Source organism: Podarcis pityusensis, assembly GCF_964106645.2.
Source record: "Podarcis pityusensis genome assembly, chromosome: 13".
Lineage (NCBI taxonomy): Eukaryota > Metazoa > Chordata > Lepidosauria > Squamata > Lacertidae > Podarcis > Podarcis pityusensis.
Window position 1 is genome coordinate 1,385,993 of NC_138038.1, and position 22,317 is coordinate 1,408,309.

The 22,317-nt window shown below is 49.5% G+C and overlaps 1 protein-coding gene across 2 annotated transcripts in view; it reads left to right on the forward strand.

Annotated features, from left to right (window-relative positions):
* The window catches only part of MVK (mevalonate kinase), a 33,438-nt gene extending 13,362 nt beyond the window's left edge, over nucleotides 1-20,076 (forward strand). Inside the window, exons 2-10 of one of the 2 annotated variants that reach the window (XM_080979224.1) lie at nucleotides 8,963-9,110; nucleotides 9,574-9,724; nucleotides 11,051-11,206; nucleotides 11,751-11,854; nucleotides 12,685-12,730; nucleotides 16,001-16,091; nucleotides 16,503-16,619; nucleotides 17,344-17,497; nucleotides 17,989-20,076. In XM_080979224.1, coding sequence (XP_080835350.1) covers nucleotides 8,963-9,110; nucleotides 9,574-9,724; nucleotides 11,051-11,206; nucleotides 11,751-11,854; nucleotides 12,685-12,730; nucleotides 16,001-16,091; nucleotides 16,503-16,619; nucleotides 17,344-17,497; nucleotides 17,989-18,140 — 1,119 coding nt within the window. In that variant the 3' untranslated portion in view covers nucleotides 18,141-20,076. The other variant, XM_080979225.1, reaches the window with a different exon arrangement.
* Nucleotides 20,077-22,317: the final 2,241 nt, after the last annotated feature.

The following is a 22,317-nucleotide window of genomic DNA, read 5'->3' on the forward strand; positions in this document are numbered from 1 at the left end:
GTTTTATCATATGTGGTGGGATTGTAAGAAAGTCAAAAGTTTCTGGGAGATGATATATAATGAGTTGAAAAAGATGTTAAAATACACATTTGTAAAGAAACCAGAGGCTTTTCTTTTAGGGATTACAGGAAACGAGATAAGAAGAAAAGACTGTAAACTCTTTCAATATGCAGTTACAGCTGCAAGGATTTTACTGGCCCAGAAATGGAAACCAGAGGAAATACCGACGATTGAAGATTGGAGATTGAAACTGACAGACTAAGCAGAATTGGATAAGCTAACTGGGAAAATTAGATATCTTAAGGACCAAAAGTTCATTGAAGACTGGGGGAAATTTGTAGAATATCTGAAAAATACATGTGATGTGCAGACAACGTTAGTGGGATTTAAAGAAGCACTGTGAAATTTGAGATGTATTGTCAAAAATAATAGATGTGGGAGGGAAGACCAATAACAATACTAAGGAGAAGGAATGCGTAATTAAGAGGTAAAGATGGATGATTGTCAAAGAAGCTGAAGGAAGTCCAAAAAGAGAGAATTTGTTTGTTAAAAATGGGATAAAATTGTATATTTGTGCTGTAAAACAATAAAAATTATTATATAAAAAAAGGAAGGAGAGTCCAGCACCTTCCTTCATGCTTCCATCCAAAGATCTCGAGAATTCTTCAGCCATCAAATGCCCAAGTAAAGAAAAATGTTTCCAAATTCCTCCTTAAAGCTAATAATGGTGGGCATTCCTCTTCCGGGTTGGCGCCATCGCCGAATGGCGGACTCCCTCCGAGCTCCGGAGGGAGTCTGCTCGGCAGGGGCTGGGTCCTACCGCGCCGGCGACGCGGGGACCCTTAAAAACCACGGGCACGGAGCCCGTGGACATGGGGACTCGGCTGGCACCGCTAGCGCCCTCCCGACTCGTGAAGGAGCCTTTTTAAAGGCTTCGGATCGGGTGCCGGGGAGTGGCGTGGTGCTTTGAGTCCACTGCTTCCCCTGCCGAGCGCAGCCGCATGCCATTCGACGGAGAGCGCTGACTTCTTCCATTGGAAATTCGGACTATCAACAACAACCCGTGAGTAATTGGGAAACCGGGTACAAAAGGAGAAAAAAAAAGAAATTTTTTTCGGATTCGGCACGAGCGGGGGTGATCTAAAAAGGAAGTCAGTCCCCCCCCCCCCCGATTGTAAACATTCTAAAACAAGGACTGGGTAACCAAGATCGAAAGAGAAGTTTATTGTTGACAAAAATCATTAATTCCACGATGGGAAATTACAAGAACTGTGCTGGAGGAGAAGAGTGGAGGGTGAGAGGGAAAATGCAACCCCCCCTGGGAACCGGGGCGATTCGTAGAGCCTGGCGAAGAGAGACGGAGACTTTGACAGCTGTCAAAGTAGCTGTCAAAGCTGGAGAATATAAAGAGGACTTTGTTACAAGGACTTTGCTGGCTAACTCTGTTACAATTTGACACAATATGGATATAAACTGTCGGAAAATAAGGAACAACAATTTGACTTTTGGATTAGAGGATATAAAGTTACTACAATCCCCCTAGAGGGGTTTCGGGACATTACAAGTGGTCGTACGTGGAAAATCACTCTGGGATTTGCACAGGACTTATCTTCTGGGAAAGCTGCAAAACTGAAATAGTATTTTGTCTACAGAGGTATTTACATTAAAAGGAGACTGTGATGGGATGATGAGCTGCTTGTGCGTAAAATCGTATCCCCTCAGAGTTTGTTCAAGTCCACAAACCTCTGTCTGTGACGGAGCCCCTCAGACATGGCTCCTCTAGTCACTAGCAGATTCCGACAGTGGTTGCTTTCGGAATCGCTTCCAACATAAAAGCTCCTTAACGGAAACACGTCTTCTGGACTCTCTGCGTGACAGTTTCCGGCGAGGAGTGGGTGTCCCTACAGGAGGTCCTGAAACCTCCCCACTGTTTTCGCTGGAAGTGTCTCTGAGCCATCCCTCTAGCTCACTTTCCCTCAGCTCACCTCCTCTCCCCCTACTGGTTCCCTCTTCAGCTGCTGAGTCTCTCCCAACCTGTGTGAGCCCTTTCACCTCCCTTCCTTCCGATGGCAGTTCCCTGACATCCACCTCCCCTCCAGGGCCCCCTTCACCCCCTCCCGCCCCCTCCTCTACGGGCGGTGAGGAGGCAAAACCCCGGAATGAACTTCCTTCATCTTCCGATGTCTCGAACACTTCTCTCCACCTGTTGCGGTTCCTGGTCTCGAAGTACTCCTCCTCCTCAGAGTCCATCTCCCCTTCCCTTTCCGAGTCCGGGAATCCTTCCAACCCCTCCTCCTCATCGGTGGTCCCAAAGTATTCCCTCCGGAACCTCTCCACAGGCTGAGGTTTCCTTGGGAACCTTTGATGGAACGTTTCTATCAATACCTCGTCATTGATATCTTCTGCCATTACCCAAGTGTTTTCTGACTCCGGTTCTCCTTCCCACGCTACCAAATACTCCACCTGATCCCCCTTCCACCTGGCGTCGAGGATTTCTGCCACATGGCTGCTGCATTCTCTTTCTTCTATGACCGGTCCCCGAATGGCCATCCCTTCTCGTCCCCCCTCATACGGTGACAGTAACGACCTGTGAAATACTGGGTGCAGTTTCATGTGGTTGGGTAACCGGAGCCTGAAAGCCACTGGGTTGACCTGTTGAATGACCTCAAAGGGACCCAATCTCCTGGGTCTTAATTTCTTACAACCTCCTTTGAACGGCAACCCTTGGGTTGACAGCCACACCCTATCTCCCACCCTTATGGTTTCACCTTCCCTTCGGTTCTTGTCTGCCTGCCTCTTGTATTCTTCCTTCGCCCTTTCTAAGTTGAGTTGGAGCTGACGATGGATTGCTTCCATTTCTTCTACAAAATGCTCGGCTGCCGGGACGCTCCATCTCTCCCCTTCTCCCCCTGGGAAAGCCCTGGGATGACACCCATAATTAGCCAAGAAGGGGCTCATCCCTGTGGACACATTCTCGGCATTGTTGTAGGCAAATTCCGCCAGCACCAACTTTTCTACCCAGTCATTCTCTCTGTCATTGACATAACACCTCAGGTATTGCTGGAGGACACCGTTTGCTCTTTCCGCCTGCCCGTTGGTTTCAGGGTGCCGGGCAGTCGAAAAGTTGACCTCCACCTGCAGTAAGCTCATGAGCTTCCTCCAGAACCTGGAAGTAAATTGTTTTCCTCGGTCTGAGACCACCCTCAATGGCACCCCGTGCAACCTAAAAATGTGTTCTACAAATAACTTCGCTGTCTCTTCCGCCGTGACTGCATGCGAGCAGGCTACAAAGTGGCACATCTTTGTTAGTAGGTCTACCACCACCATGATGGCTGTTTTCCCCTTGGACTTCGGCAGATCAGTCATAAAATCTATCAACACTGCCTCCCAAGGTCGTTCTGGGGTTGGTAAGGGTTCTAATAGCGCCGCTGGCGCCCGCCTCTCCCCTTTGGCTCGCTGGCATTGCTCGCACCCTCTTACATACTCCCGTACATCTTCCCTCACCTTAGGCCACCAAAATTCCCTGGTGACCAACCACATGGTTTTGTGTTGTCCAAAATGCCCCGCCGTGGGGCTGTCGTGCAACTGCTTGAGTACCCTCCCCCTTAAGTCTCCTTCAGGGATATACAGTGCCCCTTTGTAATACAAAGCTCCATTTCTTTCCTCGAAACCCCCTGGTTCCTCTCCCTCACCCCTAAGACCTCTGAGCTTATTCTGGGCGTATTCATCATTCTCTGTTTCCTCTACCAGTTCTCTTTGTCCCACCAATGCCGCCACACACACCCAGCGGTCCTCTGGAATGACATGTCTCTCTTCGGGTGCTCCCTCCCCCTCCAAATATTCAGGTTTGCGTGAGAGAGCGTCCGCCCTAATGTTCTCTGGGCCTGGCACGTAACAAATCTCAAAGTTAAATTTGGAGAACTCCTGGGCCCATCTCACTTGCCGTTGGTTGAGCACTCGTGCCGTCCTCCAATACTCTAGGTTCTTGTGGTCAGTGCACACTTGCACCTTATGTTGTGCGCCAATTAGCAGGTGCCTCCATCTCCGGAACGCCTCATGAATGGCGAGTAGTTCTCGGTCATACACCGTGTAGTTCCTCTCGGATTTGTTCAGCTTTCGCGAAAAAAAGGCACACGGTCTCCACTCTGACTCCTCCTTCCCTGGCTGCAGAAGCACCGCCCCAATCGCTCTGTTTGATGCGTCAGTTTCCACTCTCATCGGTTTTTGTAAATCCACATGCAGGAGTTGTTCTTCCGAGGCGAAGGCCCTTTTTAGTTCCTCAAATGCTCGCTCCGCCTCCTCAGTCCAAACGAACTTCTTCTTACTGCTGAGACAGTCCGTAATGGGCGCCGTCAGGTGGGCAAAGTTTCGGATGAACTTACGATAGAAGTTCCCAAATCCTAGGAACCTCTGCACATCCTTCCTTGTTTTGGGTGTTTTCCATTCCAGCACCGCCTGGACCTTGCCAGGATCCATGGCCAATCCCTTGTCTGACAGGTGATACCCCAGGAATTCCACCTCCTTGGTATGAAACTGACACTTTTCCAGTTTCACCCACAGCTGGTTGGCTTGCAGCCTGCTCAACACTTCTCTGACGTCTCTCACATGCTGCTCCTCATTCTCAGAATACACCAACACGTCGTCTAAGAAGGCCACACAATTCTTGTAAAGCAAAGGCCCCAGGACGTGGTTCATGAACGATTGAAAGCACGCGGAGCCTGCTTGTAGGCCGAAGGGCATAACGAGATATTCAAATGCCCCTAAAGGGGTGAACATGGTGGTTTTCCATTCATCCCCCTTCCTTATTCGTATCAGGTTGTACGCCCCCCTTAGGTCCAGCTTTGTGAAAATCTTTCCCTTCCGCACCCTTGTCAAAATGTCGTCAATCCTGGGCATAGGGAAGGCCACTGGTTCTGACACTGCGTTCAAGGCCCTGAAGTCACACACCAGCCTCGGCTTGTCCGTGTTTTTTTTATCCACAAAAAACACTGGGCTGCCCCCCACCGCCCTGGACTCTCTGATGAACCCTCTCTTCAGGTTCTTGTCAATGAACTCCCTTAGCTCCTGCATCTCTCTGTCTGACATGGCGTACAGCTTGCCTACAGGGAGCTGTGCCCCAGGGAGTAAATTGATTTGACAGTCAAAGGGTCTATGCGGGGGTAGTTGGTCAGCTTCCCTTTCGCTGAAGACGTCACGGAGATCTGCGTATTGTCGTGGTACCTTCACGTTCTCCGTTACTTCAGTCCCTGCTAGGGTGGCTTGGGCCCCTGCCAAACCCTTTCCCTCTTTGCAGTGTTCTAAGCAATGTGCTGAACCAAAAGAAACCACTCTCTGATCCCAGCCCACCAGCGGATCATGTAACGCTAGCCAGCTCATCCCCAATATAATGGGAGCTCCTCCCAAGGTGGCCACATTAAACGCTATCAGTTCGGTGTGCCTTGCCACCTTCATTATCATTGGGACGGTCTGCAAGCTGACTTCTCCTCCCAACAGCTCCCTGCCATCGATCGTGGTCACCTGCAGGGGGTTGCTTAAAGGGATCGTCTGTATCTGGTGTTCAGCTGCAAACTCTTTGCTCATGAAATTGCAGGAGCTGCCTGAGTCCAACAGCGCCTTTATCTTTAGAGGGTGTCCGTTTGGCAGCTCTAGCGCCACTTCTATCACTAGGGCGGGTTTAGGAGGTTCTGGCGTGGGCACTTTCACTGCTCTTTGGCCTGGCTGCTGTGCCCCGACGGTGGCAGCCAGGCGTTGGCTTTTACTTGCTCCGGTATTTCTTCCTCTCTTCCCTCCACAGCTCCCACCATCCCTTGCCATTCCTTCCTCTGGGGGCAGACTCTGGCAAAGTGACCTGGCTGTTGGTAGAGATAGCATTTCTTTCCCCCCTCACTGGGCTTTGAAACTGCGCGCGCGCGCGCTGTTCCGATTTCCATCGGCTCTGCCGGCGGGAAAGTTGGCTCTGGAATGTCTGGAATGCGGAACTCCTTCCAACGTTCCCCCTTCCCTTCCCGCCTCTCCAATGCTCTCGCCTCCTGGCGCGCTCCTATGGTCAGCGCAGATTTGGTCAGCTGGTCCATAGAATCCGCCCTGGGGCCCCGGGAAAGTTCGTCTTTCACAGCCGAAGAAAGCCCTTCTTCAAATAGCATTTGAATGGGTTCCGCCGATAAGTCCCACCCCAATCTGTGAACCAGCATGGTGAACTCAGTCCAGTACTCACGGACAGATCGGCTCCCCTGTTTGCAAGCCATTAACTGTCTGCGCACCACTCCCTGCTCAATATCGCTGGAAAACATCAGATCCATGGCGCGAAAGAACTTCATCGTGTCCTTTAGGACGTCACTATTCGCTGCCATCAGGGGTCTAACCCAGTCTCTCGCCCCCTTTTCAAGATGCCCAATCACGAAAGCCACTCGTGATTCCTCGTCAGGGAATTCATCAAACTGCAGATTGAGGGCATATTGCATCTCTGTCCGAAAGGCATGATAGTCTTTGGGCTCCCCCCCAAACTTCTGCACCAATCCTGGTACCTTTCTGGCGAGCTGGGTGGCTTTCCCCTTTTTGTCTGCATCCTGAGCCCTCCTCTCCTCAAGCCTCGCCGTCTGCAGCGCTAGCTGGACCTCCAATGCCCGGTACCTTTCTTCCAGGCTTGGACCCGCTCCAGCTCCTGCTTCTCCGGTTCCGGCTGGGTTGCTCATGATGCCTTCTCCTGCACAAGCTGCTCACGGAGACTGTCGGAATGCTGTGATGGGACGATGAGCTGCTTGTGTGTAAAATCCAAGTCCCTCAGAGTTTGGTCAAGTTTGCAAACCTCTGTCTGTAACGGAGCCCCTTAAACATGGCTCTGTCAGTCGCTTGCAGATTCCGACAGTGGTTGCTTTCGGAATCGCTTCCAACATAAAAGCTCCTTAACGGAAACACGTCTTCTGGACTCTCTGCGTGACAGTTTCCGGCGAGGAGTGGGTGTCCCTACAGGAGGTCCTGAAACCTCCCCACTGTTTTCGCTGGAAGTGTCTCTGAGCCATCCCTCCAGCTCACTTTCCCTCAGCTCACCTCCTCTCCCCCTACTGGTTCCCTCTTCAGCTGCTGAGTCTCTCCCAACCTGTGTGAGCCCTTTCACCTCCCTTCCTTCCGATGGCAGTTCCCTGACAGAGACAATAGAATTTTCTATTGAAGAAAGGAAGGGACTGGACGTAAGTTTTTGTTCCTGAACAACAAACCTCTGTAGAGATACCAGATCTCGGAATAAGAACGTTTTAGCAGCTGAACAAGACAAGAAACCTGAGAAAGTAAGGAATAAAAAGAACAAAGGACTAACTACGACACGGAAAGAACAATGGGAGGAGCAGCAAAGACCAAGGAAATTAAAGGCCTCTATTAGACTGGATTTTTGAAGTTAAACATTATTAAAATAAATAAATTAAAAGAAAACCGGCAAGGTGGAATGGGAAAAATCTGGCCATGGACTTGAGACCTCCAGGCTGACAACATATAGACTGATGGACATGGGGAATTCAAACCGGGGAAGGGAGGGGGGAGTTTTGGAATCCAAAGGCTATGTAACCATCTTTTTGAACCTTCTTATATTTTTTATCTTCTATTTCTTTATATAACTTTTGTATATCATGGTATTTTGATTTGGCATGTTTAAAAAAAGGGAATTCGTGGAAGGAAATTGGGGTAGATCTTGGGGAAAAATCTTTTTTCTTTTTCTGTTAATGATGAGGGATGATGGTAAGATTGTATAATTTAAATTGGTTAATGAGTTAAACATATTAAGTTTTAAACTGGGAGCGAGAGCTTGTGGAACCAAATTAATGAAAGGGGAATATAGTCGGGAGGGGGAGGAGGGAGTCCTAGAAAGAAGATAACGAAAGTAAGGCTCTAAATATATTCTATCTTTTCTTTTCTGTTATATTTCTATATTATTGGAAACTCTAATAAATATGATTTAAAATAATAATAATAATAATGGTGGGCATTCCACAGTCAGGGAGCCACCACTGGAAAGGCCCTGTAAAAACGAAGAAGCTTATTAGGGCACCAGCTTTTCTGGACTACAGTCCACTTCATCAGAGGCATGGAGTGTTTTCCTGAGCTGCAGGGGTATGTTTGTGTGTAGATTAGTGAAGCTGGGAGGAAATAAAATGCAGAAAAGTGCAGACAGTGATAATTAGGCTATTAACATTCACAAGACCACGGTGATAACGTATTGGTAGGTCAGTTAACACACCTTAGAGTTGGTGAGGTGGACCTTAGTCCACAAAAACTTCTGCCATAGCAAAACTGCTTGTTTTTAAGGCACCACAAGACACATTTATTTCTCCTGCACAAGTCTAGCATGACTACCCCACTGGGAATTGTAACATTGTGGGGAACGTTAATATTTATTTTTTGCAAGAGTTAAATCCATGTTGAGAGTGGTTGTTTCTTTTTCTCCCTGTACCCGCAAAATGCACTTGGCAATGTTTCCTCTCAGGGCGGGGGGGGGGGGAGAAACTTTGTCAGCCACAGGTGCAGGCTCCCTTCTAGGCAGGCTTGTCCCCTGTCCCCTAACCCAGGCAGGCTTCCTGGGGCCAGTGGTGGGCGGAGCCAGAGGAAAATGGGTGGAGCAACCCAGGCAACGCTGCCTAGATTCCACACACTCACACATCCTCCCCGGGGTCAAGCAAGGGGCCAAGTTGGTCCGAGTTCACAGACCCGTTCCAGCCTGGAAGACACACTCGAGGAAGAGTGCAAACCAGGCCTGGTAAGGGTTGTGTCCTGGGGAGAGTCCCAAGGAGCAGGGGGGCGGGATCTGGAGGGCACCTGAAGTTCTCTGTGCTGGGGTTTTAGAAAAAGGCCTCCCCATGCCGATCTCTGTGTGTGGTGCCTTCCCTGTTGAAGGTGTGTGTGACTCCTGCATAGCAGGGGGTTGGACTAGATGACCCTCAGAGCCCCTTCCAACTCCACAATTCTGCAATTCTAGGTTGCCCTGGCCGTGGCTTTGAACCTGAGGACATTCCTTCAGATGACTCTTCGGAATGATGGGAAGGTCTTGCTACATCTGCCAAATATTGGGACCAGGTTACACTGGGAAACATCTGAGCTGGAGCCCTTACTGGCAGCGTTCCCTGGTGAGCACTCTGGATGCTTGGGGGGTGTTGGGGGGGACTCCTGTTCTTTGCTTCAATCTGCAGAGAGCCACAGCTGCTTTGGGAGATCCGTTCCGGGGAGGCCTGAGATGAGGGTCCCACTGCCCAATCTCCAGGCATCCTGTGTGGGCTGCCTGGGGCTGTGAAGCACAGCAGAGGGGCAGGAACGCAATGGCAGAGCGTTGACTTTGCACGCAGAAGGTACCAGGCCGAATCTCCAGGTCAGGCTGGGAATGTCCCCTGCCCGAAACGCTGTTGCCAGTCCTGCCAGCCCTGAGCTCGATGGAGCAAGGCTCTGACTTGGGATGAGATAGCTTCCTGGGTTCCTGTGGTTGGCCTAGTAAAGGCGTTTCTCTGATGTCCATCCTGGAATAAAGCAAAATGTGTCTGGTGGGTCCGTCATGGACCATTAAGATGCCTTCCTCTCCATTGGCTCTTTCTCCAGCTGGCCTGATTGACTCTCAGCCCCCCAGCCCAGAACAAGTGGAGAAGCTGAAGGAGTTTGTGGGGGCTGCAGAGGGAGCGGCTGCGGCCACACACAGCCTGGCCGTCGTGGCCTTCCTCTACTTGTACTTGTCCGTTGCGTCCAAATGCGGGTAAGGCTCTTGGGCACCTCCCCCCACTTGTCGCTGCTTCACCCGTGATTTAATGCATTGATATTTCTCTCCCAGAGAGCCCTGTAGTGGGAATTATAGCGTGTGCCTTGACTGAAGGGCCTAAAAGAGAAGAGATGCAAAGCAAGAGTGCCCGAAATGATATGGTTAGGAGAAACTGCTCGCGCAGACTGTGTTAAGAATGTGTCAAGGAAAAGCTCACATTGAGCAAGTCCTGTAAAGAGTAGGCATCCTGATCTTGCAGAATCAGGCTTCCAGCTCTGTTAAAGCAGGCATGCTTTTCATCAGAGAATGGGACCTAATTTGTACGCATGTGGGTGGGTTCCCCAGTGGGGGCCGTTCTGCCCAAGTAAAGTTCCCTTAAACATCACAATGCTGTGTCTGTTGAAGAACTCCACCACAACCCTTTAGTGGTGTGGCTCTCTCAATTCTGAATCCTGGCTCTCTGCAGTGAAGTGTATGCTGTAAACTGACCTGTGATTTTCAGGTGAAGGGTAGTACTGTATACACATTCAATAATAATAATAAAATAGTTGGAAGCTGTAGCTCATTTGGGGGTGAGGTGGGGAGCCGCTGACCCACAGACCAAATTGGGACCCAGCACAGGTCCCAGTTTGGCCTAGAAGGCTATTTTCCCCAAACCACACTCCCTGGCCCCCCCACCTAGCATCATAGTTGACATAAGGTGTGAGTTGTAGATAGAGACAGGGCTGGATCTATTGCAAAACCTGCCAAAAGCCATCTGGAAGTCACCGCTCCCCAGATTGTTGGCAGTGACCAGCTGTCCTGGAGCAGCCAGTACCTTCAGAAAGCAGCTTTGAAGTACCTATGCTCAGCACTTGGTATAGGGTTGGCAAACTTGTTATGATGCCTGATGATGGACAGGTGGTAAAGCAGCTGGTTTATCATCTGACATCATAAGGTCCAGTAATGGCCTGGTTGGTTATCCTTGCAAGGTGAACCCCTTGCTTCAGGAGCTGCTGAAGGGTCATGGCTCAGTGGGATAGCATCTGCGCTGCATTCAGAAGGCCCCAGGTTCCATCCCCTGCAGCATCCTGGATACAGCTGTTGCTGCCAGTCCTTGTAGACAATACTAGGCTAGATGGACCCAAGGGTCTGGCTCAGTACCAGCAAGCCTCCTCTGTTCCCAGCTTCCTATGACGCCAGAGCCAGAGCAAACAGATTTGTTCTATTGTCTGTGTGACAGGATAATGCAACTCATTCCAGTTCTTCCTTGTTGGTCCTGCTCAGTAAATGATGGAATGACAGGTGGTTTACTTTTTATTTTTGTAATGTTGTGTCTTTCAGGGTTCTTCCAAGCATGGACATCCTGGTGTGGTCTGAGCTGCCCACAGGTGCTGGGTTAGGTTCCAGCGCTGCTTATTCCGTCTGCCTCGCAGGGGCTTTGCTTTCTGGGTGTGGGATCATCAGCTACCCTCTGGGTGAGGGCCAGTCTGTAGCCAGGTAGGAGCCCCAGAGAGCTGGGCATCGTAGAATCACATAGCTGTAGAGGCGGAAGGGTCATCTGGTTCAACTACCTGCAGTGCCAGCATCTCGGCTGAGAGATGGCCGTCCAACCAATGGGGGGGGGGGGCGTGAAATGCTGATGGATTCACTTCTACCTCATTCAGCTATTTTATCTGTTCAATTATCTGTCGCAAACAGAAACAAATAGATATCAATAGATATTTTTCTTTGCCTAAGTATAAGAACCTGGAAGAACTGCTTCCAAATACAACCAGCCAACATTATTATTTATTAAATATATACCACACCTTTCCTCCAAGGAGCTCAAGGTCCTCTCCCTCCCCCCACAGCAACCCTGCGAGGTAGGTCAGGCTGAGAGGCAGTGACCGGCCCCCAAGGTCAGCCCGCGAGCTTCGTGGCTGAGTGGGGATTTGAACCCCATCTTCCCAGGTCCCAGGCCACCACTAAACAACCACAATAGGCAATACTGGTCTGCATGGACAGACTCTGGCATGGTGTGAGGCTGTTTTCTGCCTTCCAGGTGGGCTGAGGATGAGCTGGACTTAATCAACAGGTGGGCCTTCCGAGGAGAGCAGGTGATCCATGGGAACCCCTCTGGAGTGGATAACGCCGTGGGGACCTGGGGTAAGTGCTTTCTCTCTCTGATTTAACATGAGAAGAGGCTTCTGAATCAGGCCTAAGGCGGGGCATCTAGTCCAGCAACCTGTTCTCACAGTGGCCAGCCAGAGGCCCCAAGTGGGACCTGCCTGCAGGACCCGAGCCCAAGAGCCCTCGCTGTGGTTTCTGGCAACTGGTATTCAGAAGCTTTGGTGCCTGCAGCTGAGGAGGCAGATGGCAGAGCCACCATGCCTAGGAGCCGTCTCTAGCCTGCTCCATGAATTTGTCCGGTCCTCTTTTAAAGCGTCCAAGTTTGTGACCATCACTGCCTCCTGTGGGAGCGAGTTCCGTAGTTGAGCTACGCGCTGTGTACATCATAGAATCACAGAGTTGGAAGGTACCCTGAGGGTCATCCAGCCCAACCCCCTGCAATGCAGGAATCTCAAATAAAGCATCCATGACATCTAATATTTCCCCCCAGCTCAGGTCACAAGTGACAGCATGGAATGGCTTGCTGGATTTTAATTCCACTGGTATCACCACAGTCTCCATCTGCTACGCTTCTAGAAGCCATTCCGGGGGGGGGGGGGGGGAGGCGTCCTGCATCACACGCTGGGGTCTCCCTCACATCCTAGATGAAGCTGCCCCTTTGGAACTATCTGTAGTTATCTTTCTTCAAATATTCAGAATTCCTTTCCTTCTCTCCCTTGCTTTATGACAAAGGAGTGACTCAACATTGCTCTGTATTGTTCATTGTAAATTGAGTTCTTTGTGCCAGATCATGGAAAACAAGACATCTTCTGAAACAGTGTTCCAGTGTTAAGGCTCTTCTTCTCCCCCTCCGTGGAAACTTTTAGGTGGAGCTTTGAGATACCAGTCAGGAAAAATCTTGCCGTTAAAAAGGTAAAAGTTCACTCTGAGCGTTAATGTTTATGCTGCATAAAAACTACTTTTAGTGTGATGAATGTGGTTAATAAGCTGCTCTGTGGGAAGGCTGGTGGGTTTCAGACTATATTTGCCGGGGGTGAGGAGGTCTTCACACAGATGCTGGACAAGCCACCTCTTGGGGGTTGCTCTACCCCTGGGCTGTCTGCATGGGGTGGGGTGGGAGACGGGATGAACTTACAGGGACACTCCACCCCCCACCCCCACCAGCTCTTTGAAATAAATAGTTAAAAGCTCTTCGTGATGGCCACTGCATGAGATGGCTGCAAAAGAGAAATTCATGAAGGAGGAGGCAAAGGCTCTCGGGGGCTCCTGGCCACGATGGCTGTGTTCACTCTCCACCTTCGAAGGTGTTACACCTCTGATTCCCGGCTGGGCAGGGCAGGTGAGCAGAGTCCTGTGGCCTTCAGGTGCCGCTTGCAGGCTCCCAACAGGCTTCTGGCTGCCCATTATGAGAACAGGAGAGGGGACCAGGGGGCACCCACTGGCCAGACCCAGCAACAGGGCTCTTCTGGGGCTTTGATGTTTGATGGTTCTGCTTTCATCCCCTTTTTGTGGGGAAGGGCATTGAATAAGGTGATGCAGCTCCAGTGATGTTAAATTCGAGAATAATCTTTTGGAGAATATTCTCAAGAATATTCTTGGTTAATGAGAATTTTAGAGAATTCCCATTTAAAATAGGAGAATATTCATTTCAATGCATTGCATATATAATTAGTTAATATACATGTTTATTTATGGGTAAACTTGTTCAGATGGCAACCAAAAACTACAGAAAACTTTCTTATTAGTCAGCAGTGTTGACATATAGGGAAACTTGTTGTTTGGCAAAGGAACCACAGTGAAAATATATAAGCACAAGCCTACTTGTCACTTGCAAGTATCAAATTAAAAAGTAAAACATGTTTTATAGTTAAAGTTGAAGCATTCTAAGGTGGTGGCACCAGTAATTGTCATGTTAAGGTTTGGTATATAGAAACTCGGTAGTTAAATCATATTTTATTCTTCCAACAGAACATGTACATGTTATAGGACAAGTCAAAAAAATACAATTGGCATGTTAAGGTTTGATACAAGTAAATTCAGTAATAGGCTATCTTGTGCTTCTAATAGCTCTAACACTTAATAACTGTTTTGGTGACTAAAACACAGCTTGATAAACAAAACTATATGCATACATATAAAAAAGAAGCCATTAACATTAAATATATTATCATTATATGATAATATATTTCAGTATATCAATCTCTGGTAAATGGCACCTTGTACCTTTGAATAGCACTGCAAAAACCAGTTACTGGCACTAAATAAAACTATAGAAATGTCAACTGCTTAAATCAAGGCCACCTCACATGCTGTTACACATAATTGTATAGGCATAGGTACTTTAAGTGTATTAAAGGTACATTAAAGCTACTTTCTGTAAAAAAAAAATCATCACACTGTATGGCCAAGGGTATAGAATTGCTAAGAATAAGGTCACACCAAAATAGAAAAAAGGCTATTATATAGTTGAAATACATACGAATTCAAATGTTCATCAAATTAAATGATGAAACTTTAAAAAAATAAAAAGTTTTCTGTTGCTCACATTTCAGAACTCCCAATGGTGAATGACGCAATGCCCAGTAATGTAACGATAAAAAAAATCATTATTCATTACTTACACTGACAATTTCACAGCTTGACTGATTATTTACTAGATTTTTTAAATGTGGGTTGTAAAACTGGTTCTTACATTAGAATTTACAGTTTGTGGAGAATATTCTCCAGAGAATATTCTCACCTCACATCACTATGCAGCTCTGAGTTCATTTCCCTCTCTGGCACCTAAAAACCTCCACACACAAAGGATCAATATTAATTCCTCAGCCTTGCGAGATGCTTATAGATGCTCTGACTTTTTGCAAACAAGTGGCATTTAAGGAATAACTTGCTTGCTTAAAATTACAAAGCGTTTGAGGACAGAATGCAAGGGGTTTCTTTTTCAGCCGTTGGCCACCCTGATCCCTTCTGCCAATGAACCATAATCAGACTCCATTAAAATCTTTCGTGGGGCGTGAAATTGCTCTATTAGCCGCTAACATCAGGCGCTGGTTCATTATCGCAGATGGTATTAGAAAGCAAAGTTATTTTGGTTCACAAGACACAGGCCTTTTGTCAGGCAGCTAAATGGCCTCTGGCGGCACGCTGAGGTAATTCTAACCACAACGTGGCTCCTAATGACGTTTAAGCTTTTGGGTCGAGGTCCCTGTCTTGTGTGAAGTCCTTAATGGCTGCGCAATGGTCATACGAACAAAAGTGACTGGCGTTGGGGGGGGGGCTGGTCCTGGCTCTGAGCCTGCAGAAGGCCCCACGTCCGTTGGTGGGGCTGCATGGGACCCCTCCTTCCTTGAGAGGCACTGCCTGTCAGGATACACACCACCAGACTCTACAGAAGAGGATGCTCCATTAGCTCAACTAGTGTGTATTTCTACAAACTTTTAAGGCTGAGTTGTAACGGGGGAAGCTGCCTTATTCCGAGTCAGACCTTTGGTTGACCTAGCTCAGTGATGTCTGCACTGATTGGCAGCGGCTCTCTGGGGTTTCAGGCAGAGAGTCTCTCCCAGCCCTGTTTGGGGATGAAGTCAGGGATTGGGCCTGAGACCTTCTTGCCAGGCCGATGCCCTCCCTACCCCTGAGCTCAGGCCTTTTCCCTCTTTCTACCCTGGGATCTTGGAGGGAGAGCCTATGAATACCCTAGAGAAGATGGGCAACCTAATAATAATAATAATAACAATAATAATAATAATAATACTTAATATAATGGTGTTATTTCTACCCTGCCCACCTGGCTGGGTGGGTGGCCCCAGCCACTCTATAAGAACAGAAGGGTCTGCTGGATCCGGCCAATGGCCCACCCAGTCCAGCATCCTGTTCTTACTGTGGCCAACCAGATGCCCAACATGGGAAACCCACAAGTGGGATCCGAGCACAAGAGCAGCTCTCCCCTCCGGAGGTTCCCAGCAACTGGGATTCAGAAACATGGCTGCCTCTGAAGGGGGGGAGGACAGAGCACAGCCCCCGGGGCTGGGAACCACCCATAGTTCCTGCTCCCTCACAACATTTGGCGTCTCCTTCACTTGCAAAGAATTAAAGTGAAGTGGAAAAACATGGAGTGAATTGGCTTGCTTGCCCACGTTGGAGAAGAGACAACATTTTTTGACTCTGTTCTCCTTTTTTTCTTAGAGTCCCCACTCTACGGATTTTATTGACCAACACCAAGGTCCCTCGGAGCACCAAGGTCCTGGTTGCAGGGGTTAAAGACAAGGTGCTGAAGGTATTGCTTCTGATACAAAACCAGTATGGCCTAGTAGTTAGAGTGTTGGATTACTAGGCCTGGGAGACCAGGGTTCAAATCCCACTTGGCCATGACCTTGGGCCAGACACTGCCTCTCAGCCTAACCTACCTTGCAGGGTTGTTGTGGAGGGCTAGAAATGAGGGGAAGATCTATCTATTGGGTGCTCCTTGATGGAAGAAAGCTGGGATATAAATACAATAAATAAAATAACTGCCCTTCCATTAATTGGGACTCTGAGTCCCCCCCATGATATTTTGGTTGGAAAACTGGTTAAATGCCGGCTGCATGAGAAAACTGAACTCCAAAGTGTGGTTGTCAGTTAAACTGGAGGGAGGTTTGGAGTGGTATGCCATTCTTAGGTGGAGGAAATCCCTTTTTTCCTCCTGCAGTTTCCTGCCATAATGGAGCCGGTGCTGGCTTCGATTGACGCCATTTCCCAGGAGTGCGAAGATGTCCTCAAAGCAATGGCCGATCATCCATCTCAGGAGCACTACCTTGTGCTGGAGGTGAGGAACCCTTTATTTCCTCCTCTTTGAAACCAGCCAGGAGAGGCAGGACATCACTGGGAAGAGGCAAAAGCAGATGGGGCAGTTCCAGCTTGCTAAATCCAGTGTGTGTGACTACAGAGTGAGGCTGCAGGCGCAGAGCGGTCGCAGCGAAGCAACCCGAGCCAGCTGTGTCTTCCCCGTGTCCTCAATGTCCCTTCAGGTAGCCTGCCACCCTCCCTTGGGTGCAGTGGGCAAGGGTGGTGCCCCAGCCCTGGAGTCAGATTCAGCCACTCGTCTGGTCAGCTTCTGAGCATGGGATGTTGGCAAGGGTGTCACCATCTTGGCTTCCACCTCTGGCTGTGCCATGTTTGGGGCTGGCCCCATGGCTGGGATCTTGCTGTTGGCCAAATCCTGTCCCCTCCCACTTCCCATGTTAATGTAAGGCCAGAAGAAGATCCTACTGGATCAGCCCAGGGGGCCATGTAGCCCAGCCTACTGTTCTTGCAGTCGCCAGCCAGATGCTCTGAAGGGAAGCCCACAAGCAGAACTCTCCCTTTCTGTGGCCTCAAGAAACGGATCTGCAGAAGCACTGCTGCCTCTGACTACGGAGGCAGAGCACAGACCTCATGTGAATTTGTCCATTCCTCTTTTAAAGCTATTCATGTTGGTGGCCATCCCTGCCTCCTGTGGCAGCAAGTTCCACAGGTTAACAATGCGCTGGTCTCTTTCTCCTTCTGAACAGGAACTCATTGACATTAACCAGCACCACCTGGATGTGATTGGAGTTGGCCATTCCTCCCTGGACAGAGTCTGCCAAGTCACCGCCTCTCACGGGCTGCATAGCAAGCTGACGGGCGCAGGGGGAGGCGGCTGCGCCATCACTTTGCTACGGCCAGGTCAGGAGATGCTGCACATCCTGGGGACACTCTTATTTATTTGCTTACAAACTTTCATCTGGGGAGTGCATAAGCCCGAGTGTGAGCCAGGGAGGCTTGCCCTTGGTTGTGGAGTCACGAGGCTGCCCTTAGGGATGACCCTCTTGCTGTTTTCTCATCTGTTACATGGGGATAAGCACAGTGGCCTACTTTACAGGGGTGGTGTCCTTGATGCAGCTTCATTGATGTGCACAGTGTTTCCAGAGTGAGATAAGCGAAGAAAGCAAGTCTTTAATAAGGACTCCTGTGCTGAGTGGTGGAAGTTCTGCTTTGCTGGTCCAAAGTCCACTACCAGCTATCTCTCGCCCTGACCTTTTACTGGTTGAGGCTCTGGAGAGCTGCTGCCAGTCAGAGTCGACAACACTGGCCTGAGTTCCTCCCAGCTCTACAGTCCTCTGATTTTGTGTCTCTAGCCCAGCCATAACGCCTGATTCTGTGCATTTTCTTGGCAGACACTCCTCCTACAATAGTGGCAGCCGCCACCCAAGACCTGGACGCCTGTGGGTTCGAGTGCTGGGAGACGGACATTGGGGCCCCGGGTGTGTGTGTTCACTCGCCCCCCTCCCTGAAAGCAGAAGTGCAGGCAGTTCTTAGCGGGGTTTAAAGGCGGTGGCAGAGGCTCCTCTTCCTGCTGAGAATTGGTTCCCGGTGCCGCGAGTTCATCACCCTCAGCCGTTCCCCAGATTTGACCGCAGAGGCCTCGCTCAAAATTGTGGGACCCCTGGGGATTTTGGGTTTACTTGGCCTATTGGACCCTGGAGAATGCAGTGCAAGGATTCTGACAGGGCCTGGTTGCTGGAAGCGGTGGTGTCCCCACGAGTTGCTTTGCGGGGCCTGGTTACGCAGCTTGGAAGGGCTGTCACTGGGTGCTGAGGGTGCTGGGTGCTGGCTGTCTTCTGCTTGACTCTCTTCTGTCCTCCTAACTTCAGCAGGGAAGTCCTTTTCCACCCTGTTGAGACCTTGCCAGGGCATGGCTGCTTTGCTCCCCTGTGCGGATAAGGTCGAGCTTCTCTCATATTCCCTTGCCGGGTGGCTGGAACTACATGCGCTCAGGCATATGTGGAGTTGGGGAAGCACTTGTTTGTAAAGTGGGTGGGGGGGTTGATTTTGTTCTGTCTTTTTGCAAGGGACAAGTGACAACTTTTGGGGAGGCTCGATCCATCACTTTCTCCCCCGCCCCCCGCAGCCCCCTTCCTAGCTGTTCTCCCACCCCCCAAAATGCAGTTGATATGTGCACTGGGACCTCAGTTGGCAGAAGAAGGCTTAAGCTCCACTCGCCCCAAATCGCAGCTTTGCAGCTCTTCTGAGGAAGGGGAAATTGGGGGCCCAACCGTGAATGCCTTGCGGGAACAAAAGGAGCCAACATTCTCTCCTCTGGACTTGTCGGCACTACTTCCGTCTTCCATTGGTTTCAGCATTTCCCATAACTTTTCTAGACTTTGGCTCAATTTCCCAGCCTTACTTGGCATTGGGAGATCTGATTGCTTGTCTCTGGAAGAGTCAGCTGTCTCAGGTAGACAGCCCTGTGGACTCCCAACTCTCGGCAGCCAGCAGGACCCTGCACACTCAGGAATGCTGAGAGTTGGGAGTCCAGCAAGGCCTCGGGGAGACCCACAGGTCCCCCCACCTTGGTCCTAGGCACAGAAGCTTGATGGGTGGGGTGGAGGAGGAGGTGCCCTTGTTCCTAACAAAATGTCCGGCAGTTTGAAATGGAATTGGGGTGGGGGGAAGTGACCTCCTTAGTCTGTTGGTTCTGTATTGCTTCCTAATGATGTGTACACACACAGAGAAAGAGAGAGGTAAATTGCAACTTACACAGATTTACCATGTGCGATTTCAACTTTATGTGGTTGAAGGCTGGCCAGTTGAAATTGCAACAATTAAAGTCACGGAAGAGAGAGAGGTTAAAAGTTCTTTTTGCGCAGGGTTTTCCTGGCCCGAAAATAGCTTTTAAGTTCTCTGCCTTGTTCTGGGAGGCTCTTGTGAGATTTCATGGTACCATCCGAGACCTCGCAAGACCTTCCCAGAGTCTGGTGAGCAAGGCAGAGAGCTTAAAAGCCCTGCTTGGAGGATAAGACCTGTTTGGTGCACAGGGGCAGTTCAAGGGGCTGGTTTGAGAATGTGCTTTTTTGCAAATATCCACCATCCCAGAAATGTAGCCCCCGTGCAAGACGCAAGTTACCTGTGGGCGTGTATGCATATGTCTGTGTGAACACTCACCAGGGCTGCAAGTTTTGATCTGGGGAGCCTGTGGTGAGTTTTCTCCAGATATTGCTGGACTACAACTCTCATTAACATCCCTGTCCATTGGCCATGCATGCTGCAGAAGATGATGGGAAATTGATTCCAGTGACACCTGAAGGGGTTGCCCCCCTCCCTTTAATGAATAGATTAATCAACTCATATATGGTTCTTTTTGAAGGGAGGGGAGACTCTGCAAGTTGAGGGCACACTCTGAAGAGACAGTTTTGATTCTGGTATGTTCCTGCAGTGGAGAATGAAAAATAAAACACTGCAAAGCTATCCTTTGTAATTTGAAATGGTGATTATTTTGTTAGTTTGTGGGTTGTTTGTATTTGGGGGGGGGGCGGGAAAAAACCTGCCCAGCAAAAAACAATGGGGAGGAAACAAACACCACCCAGACAGGGATCTGCAGCAGGTGGGCTCTGCCCTGCTGCCCCATAGCTTTTTGCCCTGATAAAGAGATGGGTCTGTGACAGGTTACACTCACTTCCCAGAAGATGGAAGAAGCACCCCAGGGGTCCTCTGTCTTGGACCCGGTCCTCGCCCACAGAGAGGAACCGATCCATGAAGTGGAAGTCCTGGGAAGCTTGGAAGAAAGTGATCATGTCCTCCTGGGTTTCATGATACAGAGGCAAGGGAAAGCTGATTGTAGTCAGACATGCACTCACTCCGGACTTTAAGAAGGGCAATTTCAAAAACTTAAGGAGCTACAGGGTGAGATCCCACGGTCAGAAATACTCAGAAGGGAGTCCAAGATGGATGGGAGTTTCTAAAAGGAGAAATATTGGGTGTCCAAATGCAGGCAATTCCAGTGAGAAAGAAAAGTGGGAGGCATTTAAGGAAACCGGTGTGGCTGCCTAAGGAGCTTCCAGATGAGCTGAGATTGTGGGAAATCACAAAAGATGAGTATACACAAGTAGCCAACAGTTGCAGGAGGAATGTCAGGCGGGCTGAAGCTCAGAATGAGCACAGCCTTGCAAGAGAGCCAAATAAACTTCTTATTTTTAACCTATGTTCAAAGCAAGAAGAGGAGCAAACAAGTGGTAGGTCCTCTTCGTGGAGAAGACTGAAATATGCTATTGGGTGACAGAGAAGGCGGAACTGCTCAAGACCTGCTTTGCCTCTGTCTTCACCGAAAAGGAGAGCAATGCCCAACCTGGTTATAAGAGAATAATTGACGTAAGGAAGAAGCTGCAGCCCAAGATAGGACGAGAGCTGGTCAGGGAACACCTAACTACTTGAAATGAATTCAGATCTCCAGGGCCTGATGAGTTGATGAGGGACTAAGGGAGCTTGTAGATGTAATCTCAAAGCCTCTGCCAATAATCTCTGATAATTCTTGGAGAACAAGTGAGGTTTTTGCAGATGGGAGGCAGGCAAATGTTGCCGCCATCTTGAAAAAGGGAGGAGAAGACCCAGGGAACTGTTGACCGGTGAACTTGACATTGATACCAGGAAAGGTCCTAGAACAGATATGTTAACAGTTGGTCTGTGAGTACTTGGAATAGGATGCTGGGGGGGGGGGGGTTTGAGTCAGTTTTAAACTTGCTACACAGAAACCCATTCCTTCAATTTGAGCATGGGTTCCTCAAAAAACAAGTCATGCCAGATAAATCTCATTTCTTTTTCATTCTTTTTTTGATTTCAGTAAGGCTTTTGACAAAGCCCCCCCATGGTATTATTGCAAGGAAGCTGGTAAAATGTGGGCTGGATGAGGTGGATTTGTTGGGTGGATTTGTAGCTGGTTGACTACTAGCCAGGGTTGCTCTGCTCTGCTTCCGCTGTGGGAGGCAGCCGTGCTTCTGAATGCCAGTTGCTGGAAGCCAGAGGAGGGGAGGATGTTCTTGTCCTCAGGTTCTGCTTCTGGGCTTCCCCTGGTCCGCCATGGTGAGTGCAGGATGTTGGCTAGGTGGGCCCCCTTTGGTCTGATACAGCAGACACTTCTTACGTTTCTTATGAGTTAACTTGCCCTTCAATGGCGCACAAAGGCTCCAATGCACAAACTGGGCTTTGATCCGCACACAGATTGTTTTCCAGCCGTGGTAAGTCCAGGCATTGGCACAGGCAGCTGTAATTAATCTCCCCTCCCTGCCCCCACCGTTCACCTTTGGCCACATCTGCTCCATACCTTTTAAGCGCTATGATGTCCCTTTAAGCAGCCATGGCTTCCCCCAGTGAATTCTGGGAGCTGCAGTTTGTTAAGGGCCCTGCCAGTTGTTGAGATCCCCTTTTCCCCTCAGCTGCAACTCCCAGAGTTCCCTGTGAGAGCAGCATTGGGAACTGTTGCTCTGTGAGGGGAAGTGGGGTGGGGGGTCTCCTAGCGGCTCTCAGCAGCCTTGGCAAAGTGCATCCCCAAGGAGTCTTTGGGAGACTGCTTAAAGGGGTCTGATACTGCTTTAAATGCCCGAGTCAGGTCAGATGCCTTGGTCTGCCCCTGGTGTTGGGCCCTGGCTGGACACCAGAGGGCAGCAGGGATCCACCTTTCGGAAGAAGTCCCCTGAAATCCCTGCCCACCTTTTTGCCCTGACGTGAGCACT